General features: G+C 43.0%; 1 protein-coding gene across 1 annotated transcript in view; it reads right to left on the bottom strand.

Annotated features, from left to right (window-relative positions):
• The window catches only part of NAV2 (neuron navigator 2), a 334,773-nt gene extending 318,534 nt beyond the window's left edge, over positions 1-16,239 (bottom strand). The window contains exon 1 of the mRNA XM_054390533.1: positions 16,165-16,239. Within this exon, the coding sequence (XP_054246508.1) occupies positions 16,165-16,239 (75 nt within the window). The remainder of the gene's footprint in view (positions 1-16,164) is intronic.
• Positions 16,240-18,805: the final 2,566 nt, after the last annotated feature.

Below are 18,805 nucleotides of genomic sequence, written 5' to 3' on the forward strand. Positions count from 1 at the left end.
ACAAAGCGAGACAAAACAAAAACAAAAAACAACCAAACAACAAAAACCCCACCAAAACCAATCAGTTAAAGGATGAAAAGAAGGAAAAAATAACAACAAATGTTTGTCTAAAAGATCAGGAAGACCCACACACATACTTTGCAACAGATCAGTAAGCATCTACAGACCAACTAGGGAATGGAAATTGAGAATAATGATTGTGCATAATTAATAACTGTCTACAGAGCCAGGATTGATGCTTTTCTTGACCCATAAGAAGCTGAGATTCCTATTTATGAGCCAACAATGTCTGCTTGCAGCCCAGAAGGCCAATGGTAGCCCAGGCTGCATCAGAAGCAGCATGGCCAGCAGATGGAGAGAGGGGACTTGGCCACTCTGCTCTGCTGAGTCCTCACCTGGAGTACTGTGTCCATCTCTGGAGCCCTCAACACAGGAAGGACATGGACCTGATGGAGTAGGGCCAGACAAGGGCCATAAAATTGATCAGGGGCTGGAACACCTCTGCTACAAGGACAGGGTGAGGGAGCTGGGGTTGTTCAGCCTGCAGAAGAGAAGGCTCTGGGGAGACCTAATAGTGATCTTCCAGTATCTGAGGGGACCGCATGAAGGATGGAGAGAGACTGTTTGCAAAGGCCTGCAGTGACAGGGTGAGGGGCAATGGCTTCCAACTAAAGGAGATTTAGATTGGATGTCAGGAACAAGCTCTGCACCATGAGGGGTGGTGCAACACTGCAACAGGTTGCGCAGGGAAGTAGTCAGGGCCCCGTCCCTGGAGATACTCAAAATCAGGCTCTGAGCAACCTGATCTAGTGAAGGATGTCCCTGCTGACTGCAGAGGGCTTGGTCTAGATGACCCCTTTGGATGTCCATTCCAACACAAACCATTCCATGATTAATGAATCCAACAGTAGAGGGGAAAAAAATATTAGAAGCCAGGTAAGTGTTGCTATTGCCACTTCCATTAATACCACAGATACAAACTTGAGACATTTGCTGAATCATTAAATGCAAGGAGGGAGCAGCTGAGTGCTCCAAGCAGCAGAGCTTCCCTAGAGCTTATGCCAGGCTGTTAGGAGAGCAGTGAATTCAAGGGCTTTATAAATATTTCTGCAGGACTGTAAATGCCCAGCTCAGTGGGGAATACCTGGGTACACATCTGAAATACAGCAGTAAATAAGAGAAAAAGCTTTGTGTGTTACCCAGAAGTGCCTCTGTCTCAAAGGCTAGCTCAGGTGTCCATTACACTTCTGCTCTGCACAATTAGTAGATTCTTCTGGGAACTAACTTCATTCTTACAGAGTATCCCCAATGGCAAGTCCAGATTCTGGTCACACATCCTCACCAACAGCTTCAAAACGCTGGGGTTTACGTGCCAAGACGTTCCAGGATTCTTCCTTTCTCAACCACCATTCAAGAATGAGGGGCTAGGTCAGAGAGAAGATGTTCCCCACCGAGAAAGGGGTCCCCTCACCCAGATCTGTGAAGATTTGTGAAGACTACAGGCCCTTGAACACAGCACTGACCGCATACCTCCTGGCATCAGTAGCAGCAGCTGCCTGCGCTGCTCTGTCCTGCAGTAAACATGCACAAGATACTTAGATTTTAGGTGTTCAAAGAACATTCCTAGTCCCACACCACACTGCCTTTTCCCCAAGGAAACTCATCTTCCCCTGACTGCCAGCAGAAAAAGAGTGATGCTATTCTGTGACTGATCATACTTTCCTTCACAGTACCAGGTAGATCTTCTCCTGGCAGTAAACCATACTGACCTCTCCACAGCAGAGGACATCACATCACCTCCCTCTTAAAATATGGGAGCACTCCACAACAGAAACCCACATCAGGCACAGAGACCACATCCTAAACCTCCAAGTGTGCTTGGTACAAACTGTGAGAAAAGGCAGGTAAAGGGGGTACACTGGCCAGGAAAACCAGGACTCTCACAGTCCTAACACACGCATGAATGAATGAAAAAGCAGTCAGGAAGAGACCAAACAAACAGCATGAAGCAGCCACCCACTTCCAGTGCTATTGCCAGGTCCCTTGTTTCCAGTTTCTTTTTAGCTCTGAATATCCTCATTATCTACAGTCCTGTTAACTTTTTCATTCATAAGCTAACATCTTCAAGCATTATCTTCTCCTTAATCAGCCATTCTGGATTTCAGATGCAACTCCCCACATGAAAATTGCTGTACTAAATGATAAAATTTTATCTATTTGTGTTTACACAAAGGACTCTTCATTTCACATTCAGGATCTAACACAAGATAAACCTTACTGCACAGGCATAACTGGGAAAGCTCACCAAGTGAAACACCTCAGGGTGCCAAGCCAATTACACTGCTCTTGCTTTTCCACCAGCAAAGCTATTTTAGCACCTGTGAGGAGAAATAATTATTTTAACTTGACAGTCAGAGTGACTAAAAAGTTGAAGAGCAGCTACAGATGTTTCTTAAACCTGTGCATTTGTTCAGGCCCACAGCAGGGGCAGGCAGAAGCACAACATTGCAAAGAAGCATAAAAAGACAAAGGGAAGTGGGGCACTTGCCCTGCTTCAAATCACAGTTGTGCAAAATAAAGCCCCCTATGAAGGGCCTCCAATGAGAAATAAAAACACTTTTCTTTAGAGTCTGTTAGCATAATCACAAGACCTTGCTTTTGTCAAACAGAAAATTCCTCTGTTGATCACACAAGGGAAACTGAAGGCAGGGTGGGAAGAGTCTAAACTCTGATGTATGAATTCCAAGTACCCAGGGACACAACCCAGGCTTTACTATAACCAGTCTCCAGTAAAATGCAAATTAGGTTGTGAAAAAGACTACAAACCCCTTTCCTCCACTGAAAACCAGCTAAAACAATGGTTCCTCAGCTTTTCAACATTTTTTTCACTACTTACCTTGCTTCACTGCTCAGTCTGGGATGGAGCACTGAGGTAATGCATTATAAGCACAGCTAATCTACCTCACCCAAAAAGCAGTTAAGAGTACATCCAGAAACACAGCAAGCAATAGAATCATGGAATGGCTCAGGTTGGAAGGAACCTCAGAAGTCATCAACTCCAACCTCCCCACCACAGGCAGGGACACCTCAATTAGACCTGACTGCTCAGGGTCTCATCCAACTTGGCCTTAAACACCCATAGGGAGGAGGCATTCACCACCTCCCTGGACAGCCTGTTCCAGAGTCCCATCACTCTTATACTGAAGAGCTTCTTCCTAAGCTCTGGTTGAACCCTGCTCTGCCTCAGCTTCAAACCATTCCCCCTTGTCCTGTCTCTAGACACCCTGTTGAAAAGTCGCTCTGCAGCTTTCCTGTAGGATCCCTTCAGATATTGGAAGGCAGCTCTAAGGTCCCCCTAGATTCTTCTCTTCTCCAGGCTGAACAACCCTAGCTCCCTCAGCCTGTCCTCATAGCAGAGTCACAGAGAAGTCATCACACAGCTGCTCTGGGCCAAGCTTCTTGCTTTTCCATATCCATAGCCTCAGTGGAGAAGGAAGAGACAGTAACTGTTATTAAAAAAAAAATAATAATCAGCTCATGGATAGAAAGAGCCAGGGGAAAACCCCACCTTCTCTTTCTACCTTTCTACAAAGAAGAAAGGCCCTGCCCCTGAGCCCTTAGCATCTATTTAGGCAAACAGAAGGATGAAGGTTGTGGGATGTAACAAAACGCAAAGCCGCAAGTGGCTCAGCTGACTGCTCAACAATTTAACTCAGGTTTTCATTCTTTTTCTCTGTACACTCCTGAAACACAGGGTAGAGCCAAAGAGGCCATGTCAGAGTAAATAACAATGGGTACAATTTTTGCTGGGATCGCTATAAGGGTTCTCTGTTGGCCCCTGCTGTTACCCAGAGCTTTTCTGGATACAAAACTCCACTATTCCTGAGGGAACAGGTACTCCTCCTGCCTGACCACCTACAACACTGAAGAAATCATCCCTTTGCCTGCCCTAACAGCACATTAGCAGTTAGAAATATAGATATTCTGCCACTTAAGCTTGCCTGCCTGAAAGAGCAGATGATGCCCACTCCAGCAGCTTTTCTACACTCAGGTCCCCATTAATTTCAAGGCAAATTCCCCAGGGAGAATAACTACAAAGACTGGGCTCCTGCAAACATTCATAACATAATTCAACACAGCTAATGAAGTAACCGTGACACAAACCAGAAAGATTATCAGTTAAATATGTCAGGCCTTAGCTATGTGAATAGAAATTAATATATCCACACAGATTATTATCTCAATCATGAAATAACCAGAGGCTCTGCATTAGGAAAGTGCAGCTGTAACTACCCACCCACCCCACCCCCCCAAAAAAAAAAAAAACAAACTTGAATCCTGAAAGGTGTAGAAGTTTAACAGGCAATTAGACAAACAGTGGAAAAGCTACTGTTAACCTCATGTCAGGAAAAAAAAATGGTGTGGAAAATAAGCACAGGTGACCTAACTTACAGCTCAGCTTCTTTGAAATACATACACTGAGGTGCAATCTACTTCAATGCTATCAGAAAGTAGGAAAGTTAAGCTTCAGGTTAAATGCCATGAATAAAAACAATTATGACAACTGAGGGAAGTGGAATTACATGAGAGGTACCCAAGTATGAGGGCAGTAGCCATCTCTCATTTCCAGTCATCAGCTTCACACTTTTCACTGCCTGAGAGCCCAGTATCTAGTGCACACACTGGCAATTTCAAGCAATTCTGCCTTCAAAACAAGATTTCTGAGCTGCAGTCATCTCGATTGCACAAGCATTTGCTGTCTTCATCACCTGGTGATTTAACATTAGCAAGAAATCCAGCAATACAAAAAAAAAAAAAAAAAAATATATTCCTCCTGACAGTGAAATCCTTTCAGAAGATGTTTCTCTGTTCAGTCACCATGCCCTGGGAAACTGATAGAAATGAACCTCACAACGTTAACGCTCCCATAACCACACACAACCACCCTGGAAGCTACGACTCACATCCCTGCTTTCCCAAAAGCAATACTCGAATTACAATGTGTGAAGTGAATTGCATTAGTTCTTTAATTGGATATTCTTTCCCCATTACCCTCAAAAAAATTGGTATTTGATGCAATGGAAGTGTGCACAACACGTTATTAATCACTGTCAACAATGTGAAAGGTTGCAAAGATAACCACTCATCATTAGAGAATCTGGGCAGGTGGCCAGAAGGAAAAAAAAAAAAAGAAACAAACCCATGGATATTAAGTTATCATCAATGGTTATGAAGAGTTTTTTGGCTCCCAAAGTTCAACACAAACATCTGACACACTGCCTGAATCTGCCTCGTGAAAGCCTGGATCTCCAAAGGGTTTATCTGCAGGATGTTCTCTGTTAACAGAGCCTATGTGGCACTGCATGACCACTGACAACAGGCTTGGACTGGAGACACACAATGAGTTCAGACACTGGAGTCTAAAACTGGATTTTTAACTATCTGCTGAAGTGCATGGTCACATTTCCCTCTCAAGCACTAAGGATGGAACTAACTTATTAAAGCAGTCACCATGTTGGTTTGTGTTCTCTTGGACATTATCTGCAGAGGAGACACTGTCATACAAAGAAAAACTAACAGGCTTTATGCAGCCACTAAAACAGAAATCAAGAAATCAAGATTTACTGTTTCCATTAATGATGCCACAAAAAGTCCTGAGTTGGAATCCACATTGCAGTCCAGTAAGAATGGATACAGAACAGAAATTAACCATGGCAACATGAAAAGCAATCTTGATTGCTAATCTGAATTGGCAACTGAAGATATCTTTTAAATTCAGTATAGGAATTGCCTTGCAATAGATTAATTTTAGCATGCTATTCTTTTTCAGGTCATTCCAAACTCCCCAAAGAATCTGGGTATGGTATCTTGACATGCTTTAAGTTTGGTAAAACCACGTGCAAGCTTTAAGGAAACATAATTACATCCTGTTGTATCCTCCAAGGACCACACTAACAGTCTTTGTATTCCCTCTCTTCAAAAGGCACATCCCCAACCGGTCAGCAAGGGCAGCAGTCACAATACACTCTGGAGCTCTTGTTGCAGTGTGAGGCTGTTAATAGTATGTGCTGAGGTTCATCAGGGATGGGGGTTGTCCTCCTGACCCCAGGAACAGATGCCAGCCTGATACAGCACTAAGGAAATGAAGTACATCCATGCACACAGTACTTGCCAGGGATGAAAAAGAAAATTTGACTCAGCTCCACTACAACCATTCCCTATCTTAGGCTCTCCCACTCATGATTAACTGGGAAAAAAAAAAAAAAAAAAAGGAAAAATAACTTTTCCCTGGTGAAAAGTCTTTCTATGGAAGTAACTGCTACTGCAGTTCATAGAAACAAGAGAGCTTCACACTACTGCTTCATCCTAAATTATAAATCTACAAAATAAACGAGAGGTTTGCTCTGAAGACACCAAGTAAGGTGAGCCAATTAGCATGTGTAATGGGTTTATACACACACCCCTTCACAGACATTCAAAACACCTTGGACTAAACACTTGATCATAGAAGAGTCATTCTGCACTTGACAGTCACCAGCTTTTATTGCACAGTAAATGTTATTAGCCCTGATATATCACCTTAAGGCAGAAGAACTGGAAGAGAGAAGGAGGGAGGGAGAGCAGCCACTCCATCATCTTTGGCAACATATACAACTGATGCAGATTAGAGCAAGTTGCTTGGCTGTCCAAGATCCCCAGGAGCTCAGGGCAGAGCAGAAGAGGGCTCATCTCCATTTCCACACACACCTCTGGTCCTGTCCAGTGTTCCTCTCAACACATCCCTGTCCCAGTCACTTCTCTCAGAGTACACCAAAATTCTGCACAGACAGGAACTGTCTGCACTTCAGTACACAAACGAAAAGCCATTGAGAGGCTAGAGAGAGAGAATTTGAAGCAGGGGTGTTTGAAACTAGCACTTGAACAGCACCAGAACTTGGGAACAAGAGGGAAAGCAAGAAGAAACCAGTTCTCTACTTCCCCATCCTCCCCCACCCTCCTGCTCTCCCTGATCCCAAGATGAACCGAGGAGCTTGGAGCCACCTTGCCTAAAAGCTGTAAGGGCCCTGCTACCAGTAGAGCTGAAAACAATTCCCCTCTCCACAAAATATCTAATCATCTTAATCCCAGAGGAATCCAATACTGGGGGCTGTATGTCTGTGTAGGACAACACCAAAGGAGGCTTGCAGAGGACAGGTTAGCCCCTTTGCAGGTGCAAAGCTGCAGCAAGGCAGCAGCAGGCTGAGCAGTGCAGCCTGTGTTACACACACAGAGGCTTAGGGTGGGTTTTTGTTTGAACTTTTCAGTAAATCTCCAGAGATGCCTCTTGCTGTCACAACACAGACAGCTTGGCCAATTACTAAGTGAGCCCAACCAGATCACTTGCCAATTCAGATCCCAGGGTGACAGTGCAATGAGGAAGGGAGCAGGGTTTTTATTTGCACCTCAGTACTTTACACACATCTACTGAAGCAAAGAGCTAACCAAAGAGCTACATCTTTACTCTTATTATTCCACTTACCAGAAACTAATATTCTCCTATATAAAGAGATATGCTCATACACAGAAAAATCTCATAGCTGCATCTACAAAGCTGAAAATGCATTACCTGCAAGGCAGATAAAGGCAGATAAGTACCAGGGACTATCGACAAGACATTGTGCTCATGCTATTATTGATTACAACACACATTCAGAAAGCTGGATTTTCTGCTCATGTCACTCAGCTCTGTCATTTGGAGGTCCCAGAATGCTTTTTGAAGTATTACCCCATGTCATAGTGTGAAAGGCCTCTGCCTCTTGGTCTTTCCTATCTTGTGAACTTCCTCCACAAGAACAGGTCATGGGCATAGAGGGAGAGAAAACTTTGTGTTGGAGACCTTATCTTGCAACAAAATCACCTCCCCAATTACACAAGCCACAGTTGTGACACTATCATCATGCAGCACCTCTCGTTTTGATTCTACCAAAGCATTAAACACACCTTCAGATTCAGCTACTGTAAACACCACGAATGACAACAGACCACCCACCATCAAAATTTAAAGGCCCAAGCTCTTACAAAAGCATTCATCAGCCTGTCTGGGAAGATCCTTGTCTGTACATGCTTTCCTTTATCCCAGTGCTGCAGCATGCTGCACTGCACTTAGCAGTGCACCCACAGTTTATGCAGGGGGAAGCATCTCCCCCATACTCAACTTTCATCCTCTGCCAGCTGCTCTATTATGTCACACCATCTGAGTTTTTAAAAGGATGCATCCACGTATTTATTTTGCCCAACTGATAAATATTTATGAAGAGTTTATTCCACTCCTAACACATACACACTCTAACTAATCTGCCTTTTATTTTGTCAAGCATCTTAAAGGAAAAGGAGTTTGAAGGCAGGCTGGTGCTGAGCTGGAGCTCCACAAGCCAGCACAGCAAGTGAAATGATGCCAATCAGAAGGCAAATTAAAAATAAAAAGCAAAAGACAAACCCAGCACATGAGGCTACTGTGAGTTTCACAACAATGGAGCGCAGTAAGCACTTAAAACCTGCAAAAATTAAATGTCTGAAAGAAAGATCTCAGCTGGTGTTTGGTGATGGATTTCCCATTCACTAGGATCTGAGCCGTCAGCCTAAATAATACTCAAGCACTACTTGAGGCACCAAAGACAGCTGATGCAATCTTCATCCTTCTCTAATGTCTCATATTGATTTGGATCAAGGCTGATATGGAAAGGACACACTTTCAGTAACTGACCCAGCACCATCTAGTTTGTAACATTAGAGCTGTGGACCAATGGAACAACAATGAACTGAAGGCCAGTTCCTGCCCACCTCACAGGAAATTTAACTAAAATTCAACTTCTCTTACCCAAAATCTAGCAATTCTGTCATTTCTCCAATCTCTAGCCTCTCATTTCTACTGTGTGCACAGGATTTACTTTGAAATTCTGACTATCACAGTACTAAATTGAAGACATTAAAAAAAAATTCATTACCTTGTTTGACGTGAGACAGCAAAAAAAAAAAAATCAATGAAGGAAATGAGGCATCTGATTTAAAAAACATTCAAAGAGAGCCAGTGAAATAACACAGGCAGCTCCATCTGCCTTGTTACATTTTTGGAGTAGTTCTATCAGATGGATGTTGTTTATCCAAAACAAAGCCTCCAAGTTACTGAAGATCTGATAGTCACTGCTGTCATCACAAGAAGAACTGAAAGACTTGGGAAAAGAAACTGCAAACTGAATGCTTGCAACATGCAGAGTTCTCATTTTTCCACCTATAAATGAGGTTTTTCATAGCAAGCTTACCTTGTCTCTATCCATTTCTCAACTTACCCTATTATCAGATCTCAAGCTACTTCCCTGCCCCTCAGCTCCCTTAAATACAACTCTTTTTTTAGTGCAGAACACTTGAAAAATAGCTCCACAAGTCTGAGCACATATTTATTACCATCAGTGCACAACAGCCTCAAGAGACATCAACACATCATACTCTGTTAGCAAGAAAAAGCAGCCCAGTCCTCGATCCCTTGCTGTTTTGTCCTAATGCTGCAAGGACAAGCTCATTTGGAAGCCAGATCATTCTTTTCTAAAAGATGAATGACAGTCTTCTGTAAGGAGAAAAAACAAAGACCACCCTCTCATTGACTTGTACTGCCAGGGAATGTGGCAGAAGCCTCTCAGCAGGCTTACAAGGACAGGTTTCATTCCCATCAGAAGCTGCAGTAGCTCCTGAGGAATAGGAGAAAGCTGGAGGTATCTGCAATGGCTCCATCTCCCCTGCAGTGCTACACACATGCCATTTCCACCTCAGACTCTGGTCCTCTGTCATGCCCTACCCCTGGGTCACTTTACACAGCCAGAAAAAAGAGCAGAAATTAAAAGTGAGCTGTCTGAGGGGCAAAAGCTCAGCGCAAGAAAAGGGAAGCTCCTCAGGTGCACTGCCCACTCGTTTGGCTCTCAGAACAAGAGAGATTATGGCATGGTCTAGGAAACAACAGGAAGGTACTGCAGCACCAGGGGATTTCAGGTTGGGAGGCCTGCAGAAAAGGACTTGGGGGTTCTGGTGGGTGAGAAGCTGGACATGAGCAGACAGCGTGCACTTGCAGCCCAGAAGGCTAATGGCAGCCTCGACTGCATCCAAAGCAGCACTGCCAGAGATGGAGAGAGGGGATCCTGCCCCTCTGCTCTGCTGAGACCTCACCTGCAGTGCTGCGTCCAGCTATGGAGCCCTCAACACTGGAAGGACATGGACCAGGACCAGAGGAGGGCCATGAAGATGATCAGGAGACTGGAGCACCTCTGCTATGAGGACAGGCTGAGGGAGCTGGGGTTGTTCAGCCTGGAGAAGAGAAGGCTCCAGGGAGACCCAACAGCAGCCTCCCAGTACCTGAAGGGGGCTACAAGAAGGCTGCAGAGGGACTGTTTGCAAAGGCCTGCAGTGATAGGATGAGAGGCAATGGTTTGAAATGAGAGCAGAGCAGATTTAGATTGGATGTTAGGAGCAAGTTCTGCACCATAAGGGTGGTAGAACACTGCAACAGGTTGCCCAGGGAGGTTGTTGAAGGACCACCCCTGGAGATGTTCAAGGTAAGGCTGGACAAGGCTCTGAGCAAACTGCTCTGGTGGAGGATGTCCTTGCTGACTGCTGGGGCTTGGACTAGATGATCTTTGGAAGTCCCTTCCAACCAAATAATTTTATAATTCTATGACTTAGTCCAGCAGCCTCCTGCCAGCTATTTTAGAGTTAGACCAAGGTTAGTAACCTTGCACAATTTCAGAAGAAAGTACCAGCTTACCTCTCCAACACATTAATTGTTTCTGCCAAGTTCTGTTAGATTCTAAATATTCCTCTTAGCAATTTGCTCAAGCTAATAGATGAGCTGGAATGCATACACAGACATATGATGCTTTTCAAAGAGAAATGCACAGCTAGGAAACATTTCTCTCACTGACTAAAAGCTCCGTCACCTGTGGCACTGAAACCTGTGACAGAGCCTCAGACTGCACCGGGAAATCAGCCTGAAGTTGTCTCTAGTCCTGCAACTATACTTTAAGAGAGAAATCTCAGCTCCTGGTTGAAGGATACACTGTATCTTTCCTGCCACTGAAAGTTGTCACTAATGTTCGTTTCTCAGCGGGGTTAGGAAGCTCTGTGGTATGCAAGCATAAGCACATCTACACCACATCTGTCAAACCAGACTATAATCAACCAGGAAAAACCCTAACACTCGCTGCCTAAAAATAAACACTGACAAACGCATGTCTGTCTCTGCCTTTCTGGAAGACCCTTGAGGGTCTCTTAGCTTTGTAATACATCCTACAATTAGTAAATAAGTCAGAATGATCACAGACTGTTTTCCTTTGCTTTCCTTCCTCCTTTTCCTATTCCCTTTCCTACCACTCCCTTCACCAGGAATATCAAAACAGCAGACCTCAGGGATATCAAATTTGCTTCCAGGCACTGCCATCAAGAGAGGCAACCTCTTACTGTCCAGTAGGAATATCCCAGCCCTTTCAGTTCTGAAGAGTTTAATACCATGGCCCTGACATTACTCCACCCCACAATTACTTCAAAGCCAGAGGCCAGCCATTTGCATAATAATGACCACTTTCCTAGAGAGTGTGTACAGAAAACCATGTGCTAATGAGTCCTGCTGGACAGTCTCTGAAAGTCACACTTGCTTTAGAAAAAAATAATTAAACCACAACCTCCAGTGTTTACCTACTTGTACCTCTTATGTACAGACTGAGTGACACTTGTCCTGCCAAATCAACAAATACACACTGGACCTCTTTTTGCACTACCAAGTCACTTGAAACTCAGTCATTCACCTTGGACTCCCCACATGTGGGAGGACTGCAGGAGTGGGCTGGCTTCTGAAGCTGTGCATCAGGGCAAACATGTCCTGTGGCACAGAAAACATGGGTTTGGTACATCCCAGTCACAGAAAGAATGAAGGAAATAGATTAATGGAATGGTTTGTGGTGGAAGGGACCTGCAATCTCTATAGCTAAGAACTTAAAGTTGCACAGGGACTGATGTTTACAGGAGGCTTTAATTACTTGCAAACTGAAGGAGAGTGACCTCAGTTCTCTTGTTCAGTGGAGTTTTACTGGATTTCTTTTTCCATAAAAGCCCAGTTAGTTACATGATCAAAACATCACAGAGCAGCCTGCTATAATTTCCTAAGGTAAGCCTTGCTGCAATTTCTAAGTGGTTGTACTTAAGAGCTTTCACACTGGTTTAACAGCACAGCACCCATCAACTGCATTAATGTCTCAGCACAAAACGAAATACACCAATAAATATGGTACCCAGCCACCACTGCCCTGCTTTAAACAACACAAGTTGTTGATATGAGGAGGTCAATACATGCAAGACCATTTAAGGCTCTTTAAGCTGACTTCACCAGAAAGGTAACAGCAAAGCATCCTCAAGCAAATTTGCAGTGCATCAATAATAACCCAGGAAAAACATCACCCAAAGCAAAGAAAGCAACAGCATATGGCTGCAGTCATGTGGATCATGGTGACAGACTCAATGAAAACAAGTCAAGAGAGAAGATGCCCCATGAAGAAGTGTTAGCCTGCTCTTAACACTAAAAAACTGCAACTCACACATTCTTCATTCAGAAAAAAAACATAAAACAAATATGAGGAAGTTTTCTATAAAGCAGAAAGAGGTAAAAATACAACAATAAGAGCGGAAGACCACAATCAGGTCATCTTCAGAAGGTCCAGTGTCAGATTCATTATGGATCTCTGGTAGCATGTCAGGGCAGCTTGAGTTGACACATCAAAGTCCAGGCTGACAATTTCTCTACACTCAAGCAAACCCCAGAACACAACCCCAGAGAAAAGCAACCAAAGCCCTGCAAGCCCTGTAAGGTGCAGTATTAGCATCCTGCTTTCTGTGCCCCTGACCACAGAGCCCTTCCACAAACCTACCACCCAGTACAGCAGGGAGCTGGAGGTACAAATCAATCTCTGCTTCTCTTGCAATTTTCATTAGACCTCAAAGTTTAGCTGGACCACAGAGCACACCTAAGCATTGAACACACAGGCACAGGGCTCCTTCCAAAGTCTGAACTCATTTCACAGCTGTATTTCACTTACTGGTCAAACAGGTTGATTCAGGCAGAGCAGAAGACACTTCTGTCACTATTACATATCCATATTTCTTCACCATGTCCCACTAAGTTAGAGCTACTGATCTGAATGAGAAATCAAGAAGAGTGGGAAGAAGGATGGAAATCAACTGCACAAATATTCCATCTCACTCATCAGCAGAAAATGCATTTAATCAGAACACAAGGCAGAACTACATTTTTCATGATGGAGGACTACTGAAGTGTATCTAACTAGATTATTTTAGCAGCAGTTTTTACCTGCTTGACAGGGATTTCCTCTTCAAGAAAAAAAATCCTAGATAAACCTGAATTCATTCACAGAGCAATCATCCATTTTTGGTATCAAAACAATAACCTACACACAAACTCAATGAGTCCATAGCATCACCTATATCACTCCTGTATTTAGAGACTGGCAAGGTCTCTAAATTGGCATAAGGTCATCTCACTTGATTCACATCAGCATTCATGTTAGCAATCCTACTACCTTCAGATGGTCCACTCACATGCTTGCTAAACCAAATCACACTTTTCACTCTTATATTAACAAGCTGCATGGAATTTGGCAATGTGATTGCAACATAAGAGACATAGAGAGAGGCAATGCTAACCCAAGCATTAATTCTGGAGTCCTTTTAAACTCAGCCTGGAAGGCTAGCACAGTGATGAGTGAAAGGAACCTGCTTCTACTGATTTCAGCAGTGTCAGACCCAGCTCACTTTCTAGTTCTTGAAGATCAGCCAACAGACAAAAAGCCAAACCCCCATACCTCTGAAAATTAAGCACAAACACTAAACCTTGTCTTGCTTTAATCAATATAGCTACGAAGCAGAGACCTAGAAATACACTTAAGGGGGGAAAAAAAGGCAAAAAGCTAATTAAGCTTTATTTCTAAAGCACAAATGTGTACAAAGCCTTCTGTATTTCAGCTGGGAAAGACATGCCAGACACATCATTGATTGGTGTACATATACACACTGATTTCTTACTGCTTCAAAAACACTATACCAACAGCTGACTTTAGGTCCATAAAATACGCTGTTATAAAAAGGAGAATGCCTCTGCCTGACTTAAAATGAGCTCAGTCTTATTTCTTCCAGGACAAGCCTCACTTCCAATAACTAAAGTGTCTCCTGATGATTGATTTTAATGGCCCTCAGTCACACCCCCACTTTTCCCAACCAGAAATCTCAGGATTTTCAGCTTAAGAACCAAGTTTATGTTACGATTCAACTCCACAATAACAACTGAGCTGCATCAACGTTTTTCTTCCAAACTGCTTTTTTCCCAGTAAACCCAAGTCTAAGCAAAGCTGTGGTCGGTAATCTTTCCCTGGAAAATTCTGCAGGAAATGAAATGTAATACTCTATTAAGACTTGTTTTGCAAACAGAAGTGAGAGAGCTCACTCAAGCATGCAGAGTCATTAAAATGGATCTTACATCTATCATTATAAATTTAATAATCTCCATGACGGCTAGAGTTCAAGTTAAAATGAATGGCAGCAAAGCATGACCAATTGATGTTATCCCAGCTGCCACTGAGCCTCACTTGGGGTTATATTATACATTCAGAGGCCTCACACTACATGTGCACCAAATACCCAGAGCCAGGAGCAGATGGGAGATGTAGGCTTCTATACCTATCAGCCAGGAGAGACAGACATAATTACATATTAATTTTGGTGCATCAGAACAATTACAGTACACTTTGGTGTCACAGGTCCCTAATGTTTTTCCCATCATATCCCACATACAGTATAATGTTGTACAATTAAGGAGAAAAAAATGTACTAGCAGCCTTCAGAAATTAAGTCAATAGAAGGATTTTGTTTCAACCCTTATTGATTTACTTCAGTCCTGAAATGCTTCCTTGAAAAAAGCAGAAGGAAGACCTTGGCAGCTCATCAGTTAATGCTTGGTGCAATTAAAATACATTTAGGATTTCCAGTTGGTTCCCCAAATAAGTGTTCCCTAAATGTCATTTCTCTCTAAGGAAACAGCTGCATTTTCTCCAGTTTCTGAAAGTCTTCCAGGCTGCTTAGATATCTAATGGGCTGACAGGAAAAATCAGTTTCATTCTTCAGCAGACTTGATGACACTGTGACACAAACCTACCTCTCTCAGAAATTCGACAGCACTGTTGAACAGAAAAATAGCTGAGGGTCCATTATTTTTTTTTTCCAACTCACCTTTCAGCTGAAATAAAAATCCCATGCAAAAGCTTGAGGAAAAAGGAGCTCTCCATACCAAGCTGAACACACAACGTTTTCTATCACCCATCAACTCCACATGGAAAACAATATAAATGATTTATGCAGTAGAAACATCAGGTTTTACTGTTTGCTTGACTGGTGCCAAGAAAACAACTTTCAAGTCCCAATTGTTCACAAGCCACAGTTTATCTCAGACAGTAACTTCATTTAGGTCAACCTAGTGCAGCAATCTGCTAGCATTAAATGATTCACCACCACCTTGACACACAAAGCTTCCACAAAGCTCTTGTGCAAAAGCAGTGTCCACCAGCTGACACTAAGCACATTCCACTGTGCATTTGGGTTTGTTTCAAGTCAAAGTCATACCTGGAAACTACTGTAAAATGCTAATGCTACCACCAGGACAGTGAGGATACTGGCAAGTGTACAACACCTGCAGCAAGTTTAATCACCAAATCCCAAGAAAGCAGTTTTTTAACCTCTGTAACGATACCAATAAAAAAGCTAAAGTTCCAATAAATCAATAATCTGAGCAGACTCAGTAAGAGTCAGTACACTTTATTTACACTAAAGCCTCTTCAGCAACAACGATCCAAAATCCTGGAGATTTTTTTCCCCTTCTTTCCCTCCTCTCAGCTCTTTGCTCCATGCATTGGACCAAGCCTGAAGAGAAAGGCAAACATTTCTTTAAATATATAATCAGAAGAGATCTGCAGCTGGCTAAGCACAGTGAGCAGCAACTGATAAAAGAGTTCTAAAGAGCAACTCTGCCACTTGTACCTCATTCAGCAATTTAAGCAGAAAGTGCTTCCGCCATTTGTCACTTACTCTTTTTTGATCTTCCAGTCCATGTGTCACAGGCTTTCTTTTCTGGTGTTGGCTGGATTCAGTCCCAGGTTCCATTTCCCAGCTACAAAGGCTCTTCCGGCCTCTTTAAGCCTTCCCTAAAAATCCATAGTACGAACACCAAAAAAAAAAAAATCTAAAACCAATTTAAAAAGGCAAGAGAATTCCTTCAAACCTCGTCCATGTCTTTTATCATCCTTCTAAATTCTTGTTTACCATCACTGCTCATTCCATCTTAACAAGCAGCCATTCTGTGAGCCTCTGTATCCTACTGTAGCTCAGATGAAGGTTTCCATTTAGGTGCCTTACAGAAGGATGAGGGAGCCGAATCCAAACCCAGGAGTTTGTGCCACATTATTGCTCCATCAGCAACCTTTTCAGTGCTTTCCTGGCTTGGATAATTTATATGTCAATAAAGGTGTAAATGTGCTTTTAATCCACTGTGTTGATATTATCAGCATCCCTCTCTTGGGCCACCTTCTTCCCATAAATCAATGTAAACACTTCACAGTGATAATTGCCTTCTGCAAATCTAGCAGGTGTTAATTACGTCAAATCATCCATGCATGCTTGGCATCTTCTTCTGTGTAGTCAAACAATTACCTAAAAAGGGGGGGAGGGGGGGAAAGTGGGGTTTACCAGCTTGAAAGAAAACATAGCTACTGATATTCTTTGCCCACTGCCAGGAGCCATGAGCCAGAACCAAGACAACAATTACATCTTTTGTACATATTCCACACTTCACCCAAGCCCCTGCAAATGCTTTGATGCCTGTTTCTGCTGCTGCCTTGCCTTTGGGGCTCCTTGCTCAGAACCATCCCAGAATGACACCATTGTACATCAGAGCAGAGCCTACTGTGAAGCCCACTGAAGCCTGCAAGGATCAGCTCCAAACAGCCTTTCTAGGATCTGAGTTCAATACTCTTCCAGGCTCTCTTACCCAGGGATCTCTCTCCACACTTCAGAAGGTTATTGTGTGCCTCCCAAAATCCTGAGCACAAGATGTGAATGAACACATCTAGGAAAGAAAGTGGCACCTGAAGTCACAGACTAGCAACTCGACCACCTTGTAGTATTGTTCTTTTTGTACTGAGAAGCACAAGTTTACTGCAAAAGAGATAAATTGTTTCCCAAGTCAATCCGTAAGGTGGGATCAGGAGCAGCGGGCTTCTGTATGCAGGCACCACAAATAAAATCCCCATTTATTAGGCTGGAATCCCTATCTAAAAGGGCTACACTTCAGAGTGATTTTAGAGACCCAAGCTGAGCATGTCCCTTAAGGATTAAATCTAAGAATATGATTTCACCTGAGGTGCATTGAGATGGGTCATATGCTCCAACCATGGTCATATAAAACTATGGTCAGGCTTTAGGCTCTGAGCTCTTAAAGCTGTTTTCTCATGGAAGGTTTTGGTATATAGCCCAAGGGGGTCCAGAGCCTGACTGGTACCTTTGGATGTTGCAGGGATAGGAAAATAAGAGCACAGAAAATTTTGATCACTTAGCCATCAGAGACACTAAAACCAACAAAATTCCATTTGGTGACTTGCCCAGCAACGTTTACTTTTTTTCCCCCCTCCCTTCTTCTTAAAGTTTCTATTTTATTTTGATTGACTATTTCCTGCTAACAAATCCATCTCTTCTATCAGCAATATGCAGGCACAAAAAGTGAAATGGGGATAAGAATAAATTCAATGTAGACACTTTGTGGCTGATTTGAATTAAACGGTTCTTCAAGCTTCAGTTTATTTTTTCTAGCTAATAGACTTATTTTTTATATATATAAAGCTTCACATAGCTCACTCCTGTAACACTAAAGTGCAGTAATGCCAGCTCTGAGGTTACAGGGATATCAAGTACTACATACAAACAGAAAAGTGTGATTTTCCCCAGAGCCTCTGTCTGGTTGCACCATGGTTAAAGCTGTACCATCAAGTGCTGAGGAACTTCCAGACAAATTGCACTTTTTCTTCTACTTTCATTTTTTCCCCCTGGTTCAGGGAGCCTCTTGTGCGGCGCGCCGCTGTCCTCAGTTGCACTGGTTATGTCATGCTATTCCAGCATGGCATTACATGATGTGACTGATGCGGTCTCATGTGTCACATCACAGTGAAATCACTGGAAGGAGAAAGTTTTCATCGGTGGGACTTCAGGATATTTATAAAAGTTGGGGTTTTTTTATCTGTGTTATTTGCTGCTACAGTCAGAGGCTCTTTGCTGCCTTCAAGCTACCTGTGTGATTCCCATGGATATCAGCAGGTGTGAAGCTACAGATAAGGAAGAAGTTGTGGTTCAAAATAAAATTTGAAAGCTCTTGCTCCTCAGGTATATTTTTAGGTTATTTTTAAATGGCAAAGCAGAGCAGCATCACTGCAATCAGTCATACCGCTTCCTGCACTCGGCAGAAGAGATAGAACTGGGTTAATGACCGACTGCTTCATGACCAATCCTTTAGTGATGGGAAAACGTCTGAATATTCGATGATATTTTTTTTCTATTACCTTCTTTGCTTACCCTTAGGACCCTTAAGTTCGGATTTTTTTTTTTTTTTGTGGTCATCTTATAACCTGAATGTGTATCAACAGCACGCAGCTAAGCCAAGCGATCTCACAGGATGGGAAAC

This window comes from Indicator indicator, chromosome 21 (genome assembly GCF_027791375.1).
Source record: "Indicator indicator isolate 239-I01 chromosome 21, UM_Iind_1.1, whole genome shotgun sequence".
Classification (NCBI taxonomy): Eukaryota; Metazoa; Chordata; class Aves; order Piciformes; family Indicatoridae; genus Indicator; species Indicator indicator.